The sequence below is a fragment of the Dermacentor andersoni genome, chromosome 5, assembly GCF_023375885.2.
Source record: "Dermacentor andersoni chromosome 5, qqDerAnde1_hic_scaffold, whole genome shotgun sequence".
In the NCBI taxonomy this organism is placed as follows: Eukaryota; Metazoa; Arthropoda; class Arachnida; order Ixodida; family Ixodidae; genus Dermacentor; species Dermacentor andersoni.
This window is the reverse complement of record NC_092818.1, coordinates 172297054-172318595: the sequence shown is the minus strand read 5'-3', so window position 1 is coordinate 172318595 and position 21542 is coordinate 172297054. Positions and strand designations below refer to the sequence as shown.

The 21542-nt window shown below is 44.3% G+C and overlaps 1 protein-coding gene across 1 annotated transcript in view; it reads left to right on the top strand.

The window, feature by feature from the left end:
• Window positions 1-397: 397 nt before the first annotated feature.
• The window catches only part of LOC126532187 (ATP-binding cassette sub-family G member 1-like), a 40321-nt gene continuing 19176 nt past the window's right edge, over window positions 398-21542 (top strand). Inside the window, exons 1-4 of the mRNA XM_055070560.2 lie at window positions 398-1083; window positions 8303-8492; window positions 10812-10957; window positions 20156-20279. Of these exons, the coding sequence (XP_054926535.1) occupies window positions 989-1083; window positions 8303-8492; window positions 10812-10957; window positions 20156-20279 (555 nt within the window). The 5' untranslated portion in view covers window positions 398-988. The remainder of the gene's footprint in view (window positions 1084-8302; window positions 8493-10811; window positions 10958-20155; window positions 20280-21542) is intronic.

The following is a 21542-nucleotide window of genomic DNA, read 5'->3' as shown; positions in this document are numbered from 1 at the left end:
TCGCACGAGACGACCGTCAAGACGGCGCCTCCTGGGAACGGGCTGGCCGAAGAACTGCGCACCACCATACGCTGGAACGACATATCCTGCACCGTGCCCATTGTTAGGGGTACCTTGCCTTGTCCCTTCGCTGCCCCAGCAGGAGTTGTAGGACGCGCTCCTTTTCTCTCCGCAGCATGCGTGCTGGTATTGAAAGGAGCAGGTCGCATTTTTTGTGCCTTTGCTGCGCTACGCGCTATTTTCTGCTGCAGCTAGCACTAAAGAACAAGTAAATTTACACTTTCTACTGCAAACCCTTGAGAACGATTAACAGCCAGACTTCTTACTATAGATAATACTTTATTTCCAATATGGCCATTCATAATGGAATATTTCAACCTAATAGTGTCGTGCCGCATACAAAACAAAACTCTGCACGAAAACAACCCCAAGAGTGCATGTAATGAGTCTTGCGCAGTCGTTGTACTCTTCGTTTCTTGTCGTGCAGGGTGTTCTCGGGCAGCAACCATTTATAACTATCCTGCAGTAACTAGTCCAGATATGTATACGTTGTTAGCGGGGCGATGTGTTCTGTCATGCGCTAATTTCTTCTTTCTAGTGGTGCCCGTTGAAGTTAGCTGACCGTAAATGTGGAAGGCAGAAACATTCCTTGGTTTATAAATTCAGGAAACATGTCTAACTTTTACATGCGTGCTTTTGCCATTCGTCAGTTAGAAGCAAGCTAAAGCTTTATTTTCTCCACGAATTTGATGCACATTCCATAAAGAGTCTTTTGTACGGATTTCATGAAATGGCGCACCAATCAGTCAAGTTCATTGAGATTCTTGTGTTGATGAAGTGTGTATAAAGTTACTTATAAATAGACGCGTGAGGCGACCGGGGCTGTGGTTAATCTGGCTGTATTCTCACACCCACCTGCGCAGGGATTTTTGAGAAGACAGTGGACTCGATCACGAAGCCGTCGCGGAGGAAGACGGCTGTGCGGAGCATGAGTGGCTGCGCCGGACCAGGTGACTTGGTCGCCATCTTGGGACCACCAAACAGCGGGAAGTCCACGCTGCTCAACATACTGTCCGGATATTGGTAATGTGGGGCGCGCATGACTTGGCTTCCTTTCTTTCTCACCAATGACTGTGAACGTGCAGTGCCATTATACGCGACAACTAATATACAAAGACGAATCGAAAAGCGGAGCTCCGCCATACTTCAACCGCGGCATTCGCCATGCGCTGAAATTAAACCGCATGTTAGGAAAACGCGGGAATCTGGAATCCTTCGCACTAGCTGGGGCTGACGCCTTGGAGAGAGTGCGAACTAAGGACGACAGCCACTTGGCGTAAAAAAAAAAATAAGGGATGCAAGGTAAAACTGAGACACGTGGTACTGCAACTGTAGGATTCATACTTCTCTTATTACAAAGTATCAAGGTGGCTTTCTACAAAAAAAAAAAAAAAAAAAAAAACACCATGCGAAAGCAATACGCCCGTAATACGACGGCTGAGTACAGTTCAGCTGCTTCTACTCTCCGTGCACATAACTGTTCTCAGTCAACTAGCATTTTTGGTGAGTTATTTTTAGAGGACTGTAACAAAAATCTTGCGGGCTAGTGTTTGGGGATATAACGAAATTGTTGTGTCATAACTAAAGGTTTTAATGCATGTAACTTATAGGGTCGCATGTTTTAACGCGACAGCGTTAAGGGCCCCGTGTCGTCCGGCGTCAAAAAGATACTTGAACCACGCATATCCAACCACGCAGGTCCTCCATGTGGCGCAAGGAAATTACTGAACTAATTGAATTTCTTAAGGTAGAGAAATACGTAGAAAAATCGAAAAGTACGAATTACACAGAACCTACAGACATGATAGCGTCGAATTGTAATATTAATATGTGAGAAAACGCAACTCTGTTACGCGGAAACTCAAACACAAAACCCCTTTAACGCGATAGCGTTTTCCAGCTGCCGTTTGAGGTCTGTCTTAGTAGGATCGGCGCGGCCCCCTCGGTTCCTTGGACACCATCAAAAAAAAAAAAAAAAACGCTAAGCTTGCCTTTGTGGATAGTGTTCGCCGCCAGCGTTTCCCGGTTAACATTACGGTAACATAAGCTGCATTTACCAGGACGCGTGAGAAGCACTCAGGGACCTTTGAATGCTATAGCATTCTACTCCTAAATGTGAAGCTTAAGCGTCCTCCAATTTTTTTATGGGAAGCCTATGGGGGGGACACACGTTGGTCGCTCCGATATTTTAAATCGTTTACTGTTGCGCCATGAAAGCAAAACAGAAACATAAGAAAGCCAAAAACAAATTCCTTGCATGATATATCGCTGAAAACGGTTAAAATGGGGCCTTATCCAGCTCTCTATACATCTAACATTCACACCTCGGCAGCAACTCTGTAAAAAGAAGAAAGGGGCAAGTTAGTTTCAAATAATTTATTACTGCCGAATGAACACCAATTAATTAAACTGAATGCACATCTGGCACCAACACGTAATTCTTTCTCCTTACGTGTGGCTATGCAATATAGGCCTTACGCGTTACAACCAATAAATTTAAGTTCATTGTCGGCTTTCTGGAGGGCGGTGAAGTAGCCGTAAATGTGGTTACATTATTCATTTGAGCAACACAATATTAACCACGCACCGTCGGTAATATTTTATCATGAAAGAAGATACAAAGAAGACTTGCCTGGAGTGCTCTTGGCATGTGGGGATATCAATTAGGGTTCACGTCATTTCAAGTCCAGGCAATCGAACTAGCGAGAGTGACGCTACCGCCGAAGTACTCGCTTTCACAAAACGCTGGTTTGGAGTTCATTATCTGGAAGTGCCGCGCTGGGCGTGCTGCAGAGAAGTCCACGAAAGCAGCATTTCAGCAGCCACAACACCACTTTTTATGTCTTTTTTGCCTCAGCGATCATTCTTGCGTGAAGCCACTCCGTCGACCGCTAATCTTCTTCGAGTACATGTCACGCGCATTAATCACTGTCGTCCCCAGCGAGGGTGATGGATTTCGCAGAGCTCCGTTTTCGGTTCTCGCTGCGTGTTGTTTGGTGCATTATTGAATATCGTCTTTCGCTCCACATTCTACGTTCACTCATTCTGCGTCTTGAATTTGTTGTTTTTAATCTCTTCTTGGTCCATCGCGTGGTCCCTGACGGAGCGATTCATCGTTGTGGGTACCCTTCACTAACGAAAGAAAAGTACACATGAGCTGTAAGGTTGCGTGCTGCCGATATGGGAAAAGTCTCCTTGATCGGTTCGGAAACTTGACGAGTAACGTTACCACCTTATCATTATTCTTTTGTCAGATAAGCAGGGGAATTTCTCACTTTAAACTTCATCTTTCTTCGCTGTCTTCCCACGATAAGTTCGCACTTCCTTGGAGTAGCTTGGCTTTGTTCATTTTGCTGTTTATTATGTTTGTTGATTTCTTTTTTCCTCTGCAGAAATAACTAATGTGTGTCGAGGAGGAAATTTCATTTGGAAGATATGTATAGAATTGCACCTCATTTGCGAATTTTGTCTTCCACAAGTCCCGCCCCCCTCTTTTTTTTTTTTAAGTGCTTTGCGTTGCAAAGGGCAATATATTCACCGTCGTAATGTTCGTTAAAACAACAGGGTATGAATACCTATTATTAGATATATGTTCTATGGCTGTGGTGAAACTTGTATTGAGCACAAATCGCTACTTTCCTCAGTGGGTGGCGGATAATGCACCCACACATCGGTAACTATAGGCACTACATCATAAGTATAAATGAACGAAGGCTGTCGGACGATGATAGTCTCAAGTAAACAGATGCACTGGTTGAATTAACGGTAACTGCAGCCATTATAGACAGACGACGAGGATAAACTAACAGGACGACGCTGTTATTCCACTGTCATCCTGTGAACATATCATACGTGTCGTCCTCGTTTGTCCACTGATGTTGACCCTGCTGTTGCTCACTAGTGTTCGAGGCAATATACACAAGGGAAAGCCCATTTTGGCATGGCCATAGTCTCTTATATAACTTCTGTACCTTCTGGATCATCGGCGAACCAATGGGAAGTGGGCATCGTTTGACTATGGCCGTGGCACCACTTACGAAGGGTTGTTTCGAGCACACTTTTTACATTTTGGTGCTGGTTGTCAAAAAAGAAAGCATGTGCATCAATAAAAGAACAGCAGCACACTTTTGCTTGCCGAATTATTAGCGAAGTAATAAAACGCGGCTGCTGTTGAAACTTCTGCTGGGGGCACCACTTACGTTGGGGTCTCCGGCACGCCATTTGAACCTATGAGGACATCCTAGATTTGAACCACAAGCAAGCGCAGCTCTAAACTTTTATTATGGGAAGGGTGCAAACCACCTTTGCTGTCTGCTGCCTCTGCTCGGTGGCAACGCCGTGCCATGGTCGCCCAGCACCTGGTGAGGGCTATCGCTACCATCAATATGTTTACTATAACCTTACGTAAGCGGCGCTTCCATAAGCAACGGCCGTTTTGCGGTCATCCGGGAGGTACGGAAGTTATATAGGAGGCTATGGCAAGGCGTACAACCTCTCCGCTTGAGTAATATAGGAGTAGTAAGTAGCAATGAAAGAGAAATAGAATCGGATGTGTAAAAAGCACATTCAATCACAGGGTTTTTTGAAACATTCGTTGTTTAATTTTTGAGGCTGAAGAAGGGCAACAGCAATTGGAGGAGCCCCAGTTAATTATATTTTCCTTTATTGACCTGAAATTGGTGATGACAACACTCGCGGCCACCGTGTCCTAAAGAGAAATAGATGGTTACCGTGGGGTCTGGTAATACGTACCTTTGCTCAGCTAGGTCCGGAATGCATGAAGACTACCATGGTTCGTTCATACTGTGTTACACAGCGCCTTTTCAATATGTTCGATGCAATTCTGCCGGTGAGCGTGAAAATCAGTTCCTTTGTTTCTTTTCACTGCCTTTGTGCCACGCGATATTTTCCTTATTGCGGGACAGAAAAGTTCATTCGTAGCTGTGAACGGTGACAAATCTACACTGCTACTAAAGCTGCGTGTAAATGTTGGCAACATCAATAGTACTAGTAAAAAAAAAAAGTCAATAGGACAATTCATATATACCACCGTCGGAAAGGACTTTCGCTCGCAGTTACAAAACAAGTCTATTGCCTGCAATGTAGATAAATGGTGTGGTGTTGCGCTTGTTATTTGCACGGTGATCCATGTTCGATCGCTTAGTGCGTATGCTGCTTCCAACGTTGCATTTATTTACTGCGTAATGTGCTGCCAGGTATACGAAGATAGCGATAACGCCAAACGACAGTTTTAATGACTGGATAAGACAATTTAATCAACAGTTGTTCAAATCGTCCGAATTAATTCTTAGAAATGTTGTTTAACGAATGAATGAAAATAATGCTGTTCAAGATATACGGAGGTGCGGATTTTCAAGGAAGAAGTGATGGTCATATAACTCCTTCATTATAACGGCTGTTTGGAGATGTTCGACACGCGAGGTTCCAGAAAAGGTAATCGGGACGGCGCTCTTCGTGTCGAGTGCAAACATTTTCGTGCAGCAGTGTATTGAAGTTTTCGATTCTTCGTATTGACCAAATAAGCTAAAGGTCACCCGGTGTGGTAAAAATTGAATGCCCATCAAATTCTCCGCGTTCTATCAAATATTTTCTCAGATTAAGCTTTGGCAAATTTTGCAGAACATGTGCACCGCGAAATGGTCACTATAGCTCGTATGAAGGAGGCTGTCACGCAAAACGTCGCTGCGATGGCTTACCAAACTCACACTAACTGCTAAATTCTCTAGAAGTTCGAAGTTCATGGAAAGCGTTTGCTGTGTCACACGTATAATATTTCCAGCGTTTTAAGTAAAGTTTTTTCGCCAGTACGTACACATCTTCTATACAAACACACAGGCTGACCGCAAAGCTCGCACACAGCTCAAACAGCCCGCACACAGCCCACACACAGCCCGTATACAGCCAAAGCCACAGCAAAGCCCGCAAACACATACAGCTTTCGGCCCGAGGGCCGAAATGTGACCAACCTGCGGTTTCTCTCCTAGGGCTCGCGCCAGGCATAGACTATTGTAACTTTTTACAGTAAGGGCGAGCATTTGAGAATTTTTCATTCTATCTTCGCTCCATCCAATAATGATACATGTTCTTTTTGCAGAGTACCTTGTTTTCGACACTTCCGTGACACACGCAAGAAGGTGTATTTAGCCCGCGATAAATATCAAAGCCTTTGTTTTTTCACCCAAATCTCCGTAGGGAACAACTCGAAGTGTTTGCGGAAACTTTCCAACATTAGTATTTTCTATCGTGTCTCTCTTTACCTGTGTGCACACATAGCGTACGTTTCTCCTGAGGAAGCAGTGGTGCTAATTAGCTCCCAAACGTGGCCGGAGCCCTCCCCGTGAATGCCCCCCTGCTTATTCTCGACATTTGTTCTACCATTTTTTTACGCACTTTACCTCTCATTTCGGCACCTAAGTGCACTAGGAGTTAGAAAAGTGCCCTGGGCCAGATGGCGCCTTGCTGATGACACTTGCACTTCCGCGCAACTTGCGCATTACTGAACGTCAAACGCAGTGCACTTTGGCGGCTTTTGCGGCGCCCTAAACGCGTTCCCGCTGTTTTCGCTGGTCCCGCTCATTTCCTGCAGCCTGTGGCGTGTAACTGTGGAAAACAATGCTAATAAATGATGCAGAGCCAGTTTAAACTATATGCGAGGTCGCTGCTAATGAGATGTTGAAGGTACACCCTTGGTACACGTAAATTTATCCTCAGGCATGGTTTAATGTAATTGAAGGATGGTACAGCTGGCACCCTTGACAATCCTTTATTTTATCTTTTGTGACGTTTTCTGATACTATGACAGCGTTCAGGATTGCACACAGTTTTTAAAATCAAGGGCAGCTCAGAAAGCGCATAACCAGTACGTTTATTTTTTGCTATGACGCATTCTCTCTCTTCTTCTCAAAGCGAGCACTCTGTTTAATGCATGACTGGTACAACATCTTCTGTGCATATTGCACTGTTTCCAATGTCAAAGCAGTGGCGTTATGCTATGCGGCTTGCAGAACAACCAGTTGGTAGCACGAGGCCAGAAATCTCAAACCGTAACATCACCTATAGGTAGGCGGACGCTTATGGGTAGCGGACTTTTGAAAAGAAGGGAACATGCTAATTGTGGCACAGAGGCTGTAGTTAGGTGTATGGGTTGTCTACCTTCGCGGTAGACATCACACGAAAGCGCGCAGGGCTTCTGTCATACAGATGTTGACTGACAATCCGAAGCGTAAAGGGGACGTTGTTTTGCAAGCATAGATGCTTACCGTGACCACCACTGCATTCACTGTGCACATTACAATAGAGACACCAACCTATTTAGACATTACTATTTAGAAGGACATCGGACAGCTCCAACAAAGCGCGTGAAACATCCTGGCCCAGTTCTTTATTTGGCATGCTGCGTCTTGATCATAACTTCAGGCGTTGTACATTTAAATCTGGAGCTAGTCTGTCAACCTTGAAAACCGGCAAATGGTAGATTTCATGTTTGACTGCGCTGCACAAAGCCTCAAAAATTAAGGTCAACAAAGAAATACAAAGTGCTGCAAGAGAAAAACGTAACAGAGTCACTTTAAACAATTCGTAGTGGATGAGATAGCATACTGTATTGAAAGGCAGCTCGAACAGGCGAAGTACAAGGTCAACGAGAGGGGTGCAAACGAGCTCACTCTACAGTTTTATTTTTCTTACGTGCTGCCTCCTGGTCATGCTGTAGTTCTTTTCGTTCAATATATATCAAGTCACCCAATTTTCTATCTTGGTAAAGAAACATATTACTCTAACAGGTCGTGTAGCACTCGCAGTAATCTGCAGCGAGCGCAAGGACATTCTCAGAACTCACCTCGTTGCTGGCGATGGCGGTTGCCGGTGATGACGACCGCAGCCTTGACGCACTTGGGAACGCCAGGTTTGGGTTTCACTCTGACTTAGTTTCCCGAGAGGACTGAAAGTAAACGATGAAGAAACAAAAACAAATCAGAAGGGGTAGAAGCCCCCTGTAGTGACTGTTGCTTTAATTAAACAAAGGGGTGAACGGAACAAATGGCATGTACTTCCCCGAGCGTACTGATCAAAGGCTGGCTTGCCGACAGTTGGCTAGCCACCACGTATGGGTTAAGATTCTTTTTCCGAGTCTTTACCACTCAGTGTATACGTGAAAGCCTAGCGAATAATGTTACCCACATCCCAACGCCCTCTCAGGCGCTGCCTGCACCTTGCTTTACAGCAGAGAGGGCTACAGCGGCGAAGTACTCATCAACGGCGCCCGGATGGGTGTGGAGGAGCTGAGCGATCGCAGCTGCCACGTGCCGCAGACGGACTTGCACCTGGACTGCTTCTCGGTGAAAGAGACGCTGTGGATCGCCGCTGAGCTGAAGTTCCCCACGTCCACAGAGCGCAAGGACAAGTTCCGAGCAGTGAGCCTCGGCGCAACTGGACTGCGCATTCGTTTTGTGGCGCATACCCTTCGGAAAACGTCCCGCTAGGAAAAATATGTATCATGCAAACACAAATCTGGCCCAGTTCGTTACCCTTTCCTCGGTTTCTTTAAAAAAATTTGCTTGGCACGTTCTGCTGCCACTGTAATTATTTAACGTTTGCGTAAGCCTCTCGTTCGTATCGGTAGCGAGGCAGCTAGCCGGAGGGAAGGATCGCTGTTATGTGATGAGCCAAAGCTGTACAACCCCTTTCCTGTTATTGAGAGTCACATTTCATAAAAATGAAGCACATAGGTTAAATAAAGCAGGACTTGTTCTTAAGTGCTCTACGTCAAATGTTTTCCTGCTGTCTGGAATTTCTTCTACAACGTAGAAAAAAAGGTTAGGCGCACATTTGTGTGTAAGAACATTATGTTCATGCAGACTACACGAGGAGAGTCGTATCGCGTGGGCGGAGACAACAGTATTAAAATCAACACAGCAAGGAGCTTACTATATTCTGTACATATATTTTCCATAGAACAATAATGTCACCTAGCCATGATGTTGCAAGACCTTGCTTTTATGGTAAGGAAAAAAACCCAACAGACAAGCACGTACGGGCTTTAACGTCGTTTTGTGAACGCGAAAATACTGAGCTCCAAGAAATTTTATTCTTCGCATGACATAAACTTGTAAGCAACATGTCGCAATATGCTGGTCGACTAGAGTAATATGCTTGTAGGCGTAATGACCACTAGCATAGCAATGAAAGGTAGCAGCACTTATATTCGGTATTGGCACATTGCCAATGCCAATCCCCTATCAAAGACAACATCTTTGTCACAGAAGTACGAAGTTATATGGGTAGATCGATACTACAAATATCGTGTTTTACAGATGTTTTATTTTGCAAAGGAAGAGTTAAGAAATTGGCTTACATCCATAGCGACCATGCAGCGCCATAAAATAACAGTGTATCTCAGAAACCCTGATCTGTCGTAGGTACCACGCTTTCGCACTGATTACAAATTACAATCCATTAAACACAATTCGCCAAAAATCCTTAATAATTCACATTACTAATTTATCTCGCAGGGAATTGCAGATGTAATATGTTCCCTTGTAAACATATATATTCATGTATAAAGATTACACTTGCATGATGATCTTTGTTTTTTATCTTAATATTGTCAGATATGCTTGAATGTTGTCTGCTTGTATTGCAAGAAAACTATACTGTCAAGGGGCTTATATATGAAAATGTTCAAATTCATTTTGCGCGGGTTGAATTGCTTTTGTTTGTTCAGTGCTTGCGTTACAAAGTACTCCCTGCTATCGCGCTGTCATGTACAACAACGCCTCTTGGGTCCAGTCAAGCTGCTTATGGCAGCTTTGAGCCCAGGAGGACGTTTCTAGTGTATACTAGAATAATTAATAAAGTTGAAGTTGAAGCTGGTCCTGTCATAAATTCGGATGTTCTCATACTCAAAAACAAAAAAAGGAAAGCCCAGCAGCTATTGGAAACGCTCGTGGAACCATTATTAAGATATACGTAATTAATTGACGATTAGAAACTTAGCCCCTCATAACGAAAACATAGTTATGTTACCTTCATCTATGTTAGCTTCATCTTCCTGTTCGAAAGCTGCATATTTGTTTGCGAGCACCAGTCTGAATACAACTGCTTTTACCCTTACTGCGTCTAGGTTAACGTGTTTCTTCTTGACTAATTTCACTCTTTTTCTCTTCAAGTTTAAAGAAATCCTGACCTCACTAACGTATGCGATAATCATATTTTAGTACAAATATACTTCACGCGCATATGAGGCGAGTGATTTTAGGTCTCTCTAAAATTATGTTATATTAAGCATTATATCAACCGTTAATAATTCGTCGCTCTATTGACAAGTTATTAGGACTTGTTTTGTGCTGTTTGGCCATATCTTGCCCTTCAGCCACAAAACACCACATAACATCATCAAAACAAGTAAGAAGACGTACTCAATCCTAGCAGAACTTTCAGGGTATCTTTGATATGTGAACATTTGCTTGTCACTCTTGGCTTAAACGATGTTCCTCTCGGTTATGTTGCATCGCACGTAGGTGATTGTGTAACTCTGAGTCAGAATGATCATCATATGGCTGAGATTATATTTGTTTGCTGACTGTACTACGGCAACAATTTCTTGTGATTGTGACAGAAGTTGAAGATGCATAGGACCATGATCAACGTGGCGTGTATTACGTTCACCTGTCGCGGCCTTATTTGTCAGCATACATATAGCAACGTTGTGAGCCACGCTGCCTCTTCGGCAGGTCGTGAACGCGATGGAACGTTGGGGACTGATGGACGTGCGACGCATCCCGGTATCCTTGGTTAGCAAGACCCACCGGCGCCTGCTTACTTGCGCCGAGCAGCTCATCCGGCCTCAACCGCTAATATTCGTCGACGATCCCACAAGGCAAGCGCTACACATTAAATGCTGAAATTTCTCCCTGCCAAATACCACTGTGCACTCTTGAAGACAGCATTGTTTGAAAGTACCACCAATCCTTCCTGTTGTAATGTCACGGCCATAAATTTCCTGCTGCCCCAACACATCCGCAAAAAAAAAAAAAAAAGTCATGAAAAACAGCCACTTCGCAAAGGTCAAACTACACATACGCGCCCACGCCTCTAACGCATGCGCAGATGGTGCGGGACAGATTGCACGGGTGGAAGCGCGGCGCGAGCACAGATATGTAATGTTTAAGCACGCTAAAAGATAGCGTTGTCCAACATAGTGCCACCCATGGCTCCCGCTTCAGAGTGAATTCTCATGATAGCTACGTTCTCACTCGCGTTGATCGCCAGGAACTATTAAAACGAGCTTTCGCTTTCTCTAAACTCACCTGAAACGTTAGTTATGAGCGCATAGCGCTTCCACTTTGTGAGATCATTCTGCGATTTCGGCGGCCGTAGGCCTAACGAGACACGTGCGAATAGCAGTGACACGATTATGGTGGCCGACCGACCCATAGAGAAACACATGCGTGACCGCCCCGTCTGGAGCGTAGTCCGCCACTTCTCCGCATCATGACACAAAAGTGGCGATGCACTCAGTACAATGGTGTTCAGCGGCGCGTGTGGTCCGGTATATTGGTGGCAGAAGGCACACAACAAATAAAGCATGCAGAGTGAACCCCCCCGTCATGTGTAGCCGTACGTTTGTTCAATGAGGAGATATAGGTCTCTGGTTATTGCGTGTTAGCAAGTTGCTAAAATATGTTGGAACTTCTACGACGAAAATGCGAGCGGCATGGTTAGGGGAAGCTCATCTCCGATGTCAAATAAGCGCAGTCCGCACCAAATTGCGGCGGTAGTTCTGCACCAGAGAAAATCAACAAGCACACTTATTTCTTCGCTATGAACGGTAAATCACGGGCGCCTAAAGCAGCATTGTTCTAGCGCCGACAAGAGCAGCAGTTGACACCGGTTGTGGGCGAAGGACGCTTTTGGGAACAGTTCCTCAAGCGCGATTTCACCCATGCTATGGACTGAGAAATGTTTACCACGTATGGAGTAATATATGTTGCTTCCGCTCATGTCTATATGATGATGCCCGAGAAATTTTTTTGGGACTGTGACCACATGACGTGATTGTGACCACAAATCATCGGAGGGGTCAGAGCAACAAACTGCGCAAATTACGACGTCAAAATTTCTGTGCCGGCTCTTGCGGAGCTTGTCATCACGTACGTGTTGCATCATGCTCGGTCACTGGATATGGAAGTGGAAGGTTCCGCGGCTGCTGGAGTTTCTCCTTCAGCGAAATTAGTTTTTAACATCACCCTCAATAAAGCTTCCTTCCTTTACGTCGCTGTGCGTTAAACTAAATGTCTTGAAGGGACGCACGCGAAAACGTCACGCAAAGGTGCTTGCGTTTAATATGCGCAAACCGACAAGCGCTATTCGAAGTCTGTCTTCTCCATACAGGTATCGGTGCTCTGGCTGCCTCACAAAAATGCGAAACAATGTCGAACAAGGCGAAAATGTAATCTTAAGTGGACACGCGCGAGCGCGTGTCTTATAAGTTCAAACCACCATTACTCGCAAGGTGCGGCGAACACAGGCGCGCGGGTGCGAGCTTTCACGCGCCAGCAAGCGTAACGTGTAGTTTTGCCTCCCTTGTCCTTATGCGGTAGCTAGCGACACGAAATCAGAAACCATTTGTGTGCAGGCAGTGTGTGCTTAGCTCATTTCGTTTCAGGTCGAGATGTGCGTCGAAGAGTGCGCGTGAGGGAAAGTTATAAAAATATACGTTGCATAGTGGCCAGATTGCTTAAGTCAGTTTTGCCGCGGTACATTCCTCTTATGCGGTAAAGTTTATTAAAACTGGAACGAGGGCACTTTTAGGGTACATGGTACGTGTCCCTTCATTACACCCACGCCAGTCACAGTACGACCTCCGAGACCTCTAAAAACTGCACTGGCAGCTTTTCAGAGTGGTTTCTGATGTTGCTGTGGCCCTAGAGAAAAAAACGCAAAAATAATTTTTGTCATCGTTTTTTGAGAACATGCGATCCGTGTATCGCGTTTTATTCGCTGAGCACTGCACATAAACGCTTGCCCGTCGGCACGTCTATGGCGCCATAAAGTGCATAATCTTCAACATTATTTAGTATTTATTTACATGATGCCGCCAGCCGCCCATTTATCAGCCATGGCAGGGGTAAATCACAACAATAATATATTTATTTAGATAAATAAATATGAAGTTTAGAAAGTAACAATGCGCGTAAAACCTCAATGTGAATTGAGGTATCACACGATTTTATGCGTTACGTACAGAATTGAAGATAGCGCATACAGGTAAAGCTATACAAAGAACTACCTAGAGGCAATATGCGTCTGGACTAGGCAGAAAAATAAAAAAAAGTAAAAGAAGTACAACTTCTACAAAGAATTTAAACAGCAGAAATGAGGACATTATGCTTTAACGGAGCTTGTATTCGCCTAGGACACTTGTAAAATACAAAAAAAGGAAAACATGAGTATGCAGAAACCGGCATTGCTCAAAGAATAAAAACGCCAAACTAGCTCCGAGATAAGTGACGTCACGGTAAGCGAAGTGCGGAACGTAAAACATCTTGTGCCAAGCGTCAAATTTGATGACGATAATACAGCCGCTACGAAAGATTCCGCTGACGACAAACACGTTACCTTATTCATAAATTTATTCCAGTCTGAGATAGATGTCTCGGGAAAAAGTAAGATTGGTAGGTGAACGTTCCACCAAAAGGCGCTAATATGGTCCTTGCTTGTTTTCTGTGACTTGGTCCTGCACCGTTAAACGTCATGTAGTTGCTAAAGTTGAGGTCAATTTTATTATTAATTATGTTGTGAAGCATTCTTAGTCCGTGTAACCTACGGCGAAACTCTAGCGTTGGTAATTCGGAACTACTACGCATTCCTGTTGTTGGCACACGCCTTACGCAGGCGTGATAAATAAGTGTGAGTGCTCTGTTCTGAACACGTTGAATGTTAAAAATGCCAGTATATCTATATCGGTCCCAGACAATATGCGCGTATTCCACTGATGGTCGAACAAGTGAGATGTATGCAATTAGTTTGGTTTTTCTTGTTGGGTGCTTTGTTTGTATTTTAGCAACCACAAACGCTTAGAAGCTGCTCATATTGTATTGGCAGTGTGTGTGCTCTAGATTATACTACTACTAAAAGTCATACCAAAGTATCTAAAGTGCTCCACTGCCTGAATTACATCATATAATAACTAAAATGACTGCACTTCTTTTGCGTGTTAAAGACATTTTGGAACATATTGGACAAATGAGATTGATACTCTAGACACGGCACCAATTAAAAGCAGAACTTAAGGAATAGTTAAGAGCAATCTGAATTTTCTATTATAACCTTAATATATGACACAGTCGTCAGGAAAAAAAATTCAAACGACATAAAAAAATGCAACTGACGTCTGGAGAGCCCAATCTCAAGTCGTTCAAAAAATTAAGAGCGGTGGACCCATAATCTGTCCCAGCGGAATGCCTGAGAGTACTTGAATAAAAAAATATCGGGAACTTCCTATTTGAACAAATTGGCTCCTTTCTGTCAGCTAACAGTTCAGCCATTGCAAAACTTGTTCATTTTGCAATAGATGTTGGATTTTTGACATTAGCTGACATGCCCCACGCAATCAAAGGCTTGAGTAAGCTTGAATTAAATATAATATAGTGTGTGTGTGTGTTTGTGTGTGTGTGTGTGTGTGTGTTTGTGTGTGTGTGTGTGCGTGTGTGTGTGTGCGTGTGTGTGCGTGCATGCGTGCGTGCGTGCGTGTGTGTGTGCGTGCGTGCGTGCGTGTGCGTGTGCGTGTGCGCGCGTGTGTGCGTGTGTGCGTGTGTGCGTGTGTGCGTGCGTGCGTGCGTGCGCGTGTGCGTGTACGTGCGTGTGCATGTGCGTGTGTGTGTGTGTGTGTGTGTGTGTGTGTATGTGAGAGAGAGAGAGAGAGAGGAATTATTTCGGAAGCCCCAAGCAGTCGAATATAAACAGTCTAATGCCTTTGGCGTCGCGCATTTCCAAGTGACGGCAAACAGCATTACCTTGGCCCTGTCCAGTTACGTGGCATTTGCATATGTTTAAATGCTGACGGATGATAGTTGGGACACCCGGTATATATGTGCATATACGTGCGTTGACATGACGTCGCCTATGCTAACAGCATGACATCAGATCTGCAAAGCAAAGTATACGTAACGCGAGCTTAATAAAGCACTCATGCAAGAAACCAGAAAGAGTACAGCAGCATCATGTGATTTACGTCATCCATACTTGTGCAGGGTAGAGTGGGCGTAATTACGCCGGAGGGGGTCTTAAAAGATGTTGTTTTGTTAAGCTCGTCTCGGTACCCCAGTTCGGGTTTACTGCAGCGCCAAAGAGATGGAGATGATCAGGAACAGCGCCCACATAAAAACGATCAATAAGCTTCAAGAGTCAATTTATTGAAGCGTGTAGGCTCACGTAATTGATGGACTGGCATGAAATGTGAGCAAGCCGTGCGCAGATGGCACGTTACTCAAGAATTACAAGTATTCAAAAGAAAAGTTTACGCTGCGCCTCACACACGCAGTCATGCGGTAATAAGAGGCTGCATTTAATAAATAATTTAATTTGTTTAACTACACTTAATAAATAGAACTGACCTTAGAAATTAGTGGGTAAAAATAGGCGCACGCTGAATGTCCCTTCTTATGGCTAAGGCAAATTAGAGCACATGCTCCAGATGCGCATCAGCGAGGCGTTCAAACCTGGCGCATTCCAGAGTGTGCGTTTTTTTAAAACTGTTCTTTGACTCGCGTTGTTTTTTTCACGTCGCATTTCTTACTGCGCGTCGCAAAGGTTGCGCGGGGTGCATACACTCCACAGTAGTGATACAATGTATTCTCACCGTCACTACCATGTGACAATACATATCCCGGAGTGGTTTCCTGCAGTTAAACATTTGTTAGTAGTGTTAGACGCGCTACCAGCAACTGCTAGCGTTCCACCTGGTGTTAGCAGTAGTTGTTTGTGTTAATATTAGTAGAATAAAGTCTAACACGCGCAGCCTATGTACGCACAGTGAGCTCCTCCGATTTGATTACTTTTTGTATAAATCGTTGTTGGAAGTTCGAGCTTACGCGCGTTCTCCACCTGTCGATCCTTATCTTGTTCGCTTCATTTGGCCGTAAAAATACATACTTTGGCTTCACGTGTGGCATATATTCCTATTTAAAACAAAACACAAAGTATTGCTTTTTTTCAGGCCTCTGTACACCTTTAAACTAAAACAAATACATTTAAAATAATGTGCTTGGACATTCGCTCGTTTATGATTCAGCACAGGCTCAACCACTTTCTTCCTGATGTGCCGCCTCCGCCCACGCACATGCATGCCGCTGCTTTAAGTGTATTTTAGTATGAGAAGGCTGCTAAATACTGCTTGTTAGTCTGAGTCGAGAAAACAAAATTGAGATCATCAAAGGCAGTTGTGCGTGATAAAAACCTATAGTGATTGCGAAACGTTGCGCCGCTTTTGGGTGGCATTTTCGGTGTTGCATCACACAACTATACACGTGACGTAGGAGATGCGTTGTGCGGAGTTTTATAATCGCATAAGGAGCTTTTGGTTAGCAGTGCTTCAAATAAAGCTTCAAGTAAGGGCCTTTGTTAATGCTCAGCAAGTAGAAACGTTCTTTGTTACATTTTTTCTCCCTGTGTTGCACCCATGCGGTTAGCCCCTTTTAAAAGCTTGTACTACATGGAAACGACGAGGCCGCACGGTTTCCCGTACATCCCAGCTTACATAAGTGCTCAGCCCTAGAGCACGGCGCGCCGCACTTGTGACTTTTTCTTCGCCACATACAGCGCATGCGTCCTTGTGTGCGGGAATGTGGACGTTACAAAAGCCATTGTTTGCCAGTGGACACCAAATTAACTGTTATTGCACTGGCCGCTTCTACAACTGTAGCCATTTGTGCACGTGATATCGCACAAGTCTTCTCGACCAAGTGGCTCATTTAGTTGCATAAGCAATTAAGAGGAGCTAGGAACCTTGCAATGTTGGCCATTTCGGCCAGACAGCACAGAAGCGTTTGAGTGCAGTATCTGCAAAGGCTGATTAGAGTAATATAGCTTACGGGGGAAATGTCGCGAAAATAAAACAATACTTCGTTGCACGGTGGCTTTACTAACGCTGTCACACTCACTCAGTGAGAGCGGAACCAATCTGAGATTGCTAATTGCAATGAGCCGGTCTGAAAACATAAATCAATTCTAGACTATTCTGGTTAGTCAGAAGAACACAGAACTTATTTTAAGCATATGTAGTCAACAGACTGCAGTCCGTAAATGTGGTTTAATGAAATTCTTTTTGTTTAATATATCACAATCAGGCACGTACTCGGGGGGGGGGGGCCTCGAAATTACGTGGCATACCCCCTCCCCCCCTCCCCGTCCTGGCCACCAATCCTCACACACATTCCTAAAGCGCCGCCAAATCAATGTTGAGACTTGACAGCTATTCGGTGGTCAACATCTTGCTGCCTTTTTCACTCCTTTTGGATGACGGTATTTATCGGCATCGCCTGGGGTGTGAAGGCCACTTTTCTCATTGATTCGGTGCCCGCGCGATTAACTCGAGATGCATTCAGTTGTCACTATCTATTCAACAGTCACGCGCATGGCTGTTGCTTCGTTAGTTCAACCTTCTTTGTTTAGACTGATCCAGGGACCAGGAGAGAGATTCGGTTCGTAGTCAGCTGGTCTGTCTGCTTGAGGAACGAGTCTCAGACGAGAAAATGCCAGTTGACATTAGTTTTCCTTTTTGCTTCATTATTTCCTCGAGTGGCGGCTCGCCGCGACACTGGCAGATCGTCGGAACCATATACCCACGATATGGGTTAAATAAAGTGGAAATTAAAATAATGCGAAACAGCGTCCATCATCAAACCCTGCAATAACACTTAAACCCATAAGCAATATGACTGTCATCCGTTGCCTCGTCTGGGTTTTCTCTTATTGTACAGCACCTTTTGTGCAACATTGGCAACTGGCAACAAGAGTCGGAAGGAGTTGCGAAATTAAGCCAAAGCAACAACAGCCAAACAGGAAGCAAAAGCAAAAACTAACAAATTTAATAATTGTTTATGAAAATATTTATGGATCAACATCTTTTTATTTAAAAAGGAAGTAAAGAAAACGCTGCCGGAAGTGGAGAAGAACTCTGTGTATTTTGAATGACACTTCTACAGTTTTCAGTTGAGCCACCTGACGTAGCTACTTCTCTGCTGTGCTTATGAAGGTGTTTTTCTAACCTTCCGCGATGGGCGCCGTAAGTCTAGAACTGCAGCGTACTGCGCTCTACGTGGTTGTACGGGACTGGCGGCCACGCATCATTACGCAACTTTCCAAATAACAATACGAGTCGGATTCGGCACTTCAGTTGGTGGAGCAGTAAGCGAGGGATCCAAAAGAACTGTGATTGTTCCGCAAATATATATTTCTATATATATATAGAGAGAGAGAGCTAATAAAAAAAAACGCCACTGTAGTCGGATACAACTTAAGCCTGCAGTGAAGCCCCGCCCATGCCCTCATAACCACCAGCCATTGTTCCTCCGCGAAGCTGCAAATAATTCATACTTCAAGCTTTCTCTGTTACCCTAATAACGCGGTAACCATAAAAAATATTATTAGCGCGTAACTTCATACGTTTTCCCTCGCCTATTATAGTGGTATGGTGAAATCCTAATTCTTTATTTAAGTGAAATAAAATGCTTGCTTCGCTGCAACTATTTATTGTCAAGTTTCACTTCAGTTGGCAGTGAAATTTCATGAGTAACACGGGCTCAGCAGTGAAATGAACTGTACCGCAGACTTTTGAAGATTTGATTATGGAGTTTCACGTGCCAAAACCACGATCTGATAATGAGGCACGCCGTAGTGGGGGACTCCGGAAATTTGGACCACTGGGGTTCGTTAACGTGCGCCTAAATCTAAGTGGACGGGTGTTTTCGCATTTCGTCCCCGTCGAAATGCGGCCGCCGTTGCCGGGATCCAATCCCACGACCTCGTGTTTAGCAGCCCAACACCATAGCCACTAAGCAACTACGGCAGGTAGACTTTTGAAGAGTGAAATGCTCAGACTCCATACGCTTTGTCGATGTCTGTTGCACACCTCATTGCTTCCGTCGATGAAAAGACTTAAAAAACAGCAGACCCTCCGGAGGTATCAGGTACGACGCCATTTTGAAAAGGCCTCATGACGACGATTTTGTTTGCTTCTGACATTGGCTGGCAGAGTAAAACAACCCCACGCGGTCCGTGGGCATTGGTTGCCAACTGCTGTATTGTTAAGTTGTATGCAACTATAGAAATGCACTATAGGGAGTGGCCTTCGTCCTGCAGTGGACATAAAATAGGCTGATGATGATGATAGAAATTTTTATTTTATACTTTTGTTTGTTTACTTTTCCTAGGCAGTGTTTCTCCTGCGCTTATTTTCTGCGCGAGTCCATTCGATGTGGGTCCTTGTTTGCCAAGCATACAAGAGGTGTATCTCACAGGCGTACCTGTGAGATACACCGTATTTCATATCTCTCTTGCGGGTTTACGCGTCTTTATGGCGAATGGTGGGCGTTATTCACATTTGCACAAGTAGAGGTACCCACCCCCCTCATTTGGATACAAAGTTACCTTGGGTTGCCCCCCCCACGCCCCCGAAAAAAAATCCTGGGTACGTGCCTGATTGCAATCAACTGTCGACTGCGTTCGAGGTATATGAAAAGCAAATCTTACCTGGAGTGTCCGCCAGCTCTTATCTGCAATACATTGTTTTCCCTAAAAATCGTCCACATCTCCAAACGTTATTTCGCGATAAAGAGAAGCTCTATGGACACCTTCACAGTTGAATCGGTGTTGGATGTCGCGTTCAACAGTCCGTGCATTTGAAGCCACGTTATTTTGTTTAGCTAGAATTCCATGGAGAGCTTTTCTTTAAAGCCATACTTCGAACGAACAAGGCCACACCTTGAGCTATGGAAAGACTGGTTTCGCCAAGTGTGAGTTCATGCTGTTGAATGGTTTGACAGAGCGCAAGCGACGTCTGTACTCCCATACGCAGAAACGTGGACGCGATGCAGGCGCACATCTGTCTGCGCACGCTCAAGTATCTGGCTTACAAGGGCCACACGGTGATAGTCGTCGTCTCCAACCCCACATCAGTCATGCTTAAGTACATCACGAAGGTGAGTGAGTTGACCTTTCTTAGGCTCTGCACAAAAGAAATGAGTCGTAACCACTATATCGCGTGAGCGCAGGCACGCGCTATTTTTTAGTGAACGTATATGTCAGCGTGAAAGAGATTCAAATAGAAGCTCTTCATAGAAAGTGCCTCATAGCAAATGCTGCTTTCTTCACAACAGCTTCGCAATAAAATTGCATTGATTCCTGAGTAAGATATGGCTGAATGAGATATTGCTTTCTATGTCTCTTTCCTTTCTTTTTCTCTTTTCTTGCTTGCATTATTTTGTAGTAATCTTTACCTTGTTATTTGTTGCAGTGAAGGTACACATTATTTTTACAATATTTTAGTGCAGAAGTAAAGTTCATTTTGATTATTATATTCTGAGAGTATTCGCATAACTAGTTCGCCCATAAACATTTTTGCTAATGACTCCCATTGTAGGGCTTTTTCTTTAAGCTTTCGAATCTTACAGGCAAAGCACGCTTTACAAGCGTGCAGGCTATTCAGGGTAACATTACACGCCACACACTAAAAACCGTTGCACCCTTTGGGGTGTATATTTGCCATACAGCAATAATCATCCTTTATGCTGCCCGAATTTCCTTTCTTTAACGCTGAAAGCCTGGAACTTCCAAGTCATGAACGGCATGGGCGTTAGCAGCATGACAGATCATTCTCGACAGGAACGTAACGAGCGCAGCGTTTTCAAGAAAGTAAATGCAAGTAAGACAGATGACGATTATCGTTGTGCGACAAAATACACCCCAAAGGGTGCAACTGTTTCTAAAGTGCACGAAGCGTGGTGCACATGTCAACATATAGTTATTATTCTTGTGCGAAAAACGAAAACAACAAAATTTGAGTTCTATAACGGATACATTTGCGCATTTATTTCTTCTGCATGTTATATAGAAGTTTGCAAATTTTTCATGATATCAACATTACACTTACCAGCATATATAAGCTAGGTCAATAGAGAAGTTTAGCGTATGTTCATGTATTCTACAGACAATGCGGCTCGCAATGCCGAAGGTAGGCAATAACAATAAAAAAAAGGCCGGTGGATCGAAGAAGCGTACAGATGCACGAGTTTAGCACTCATGTGCACATGTCATCTGTTGCTGCGAATATTATTTTACGCTGCTACAAACTTGCTCGTACGTTCGCGCAACAATTTCAGAAGGGCGTTCAATAACAGTCTCCGCGTCGATAGGCGGAGGCTGTTTGTCGCCATAAGCTTGGTGACAAATAAAACTAATGTAAC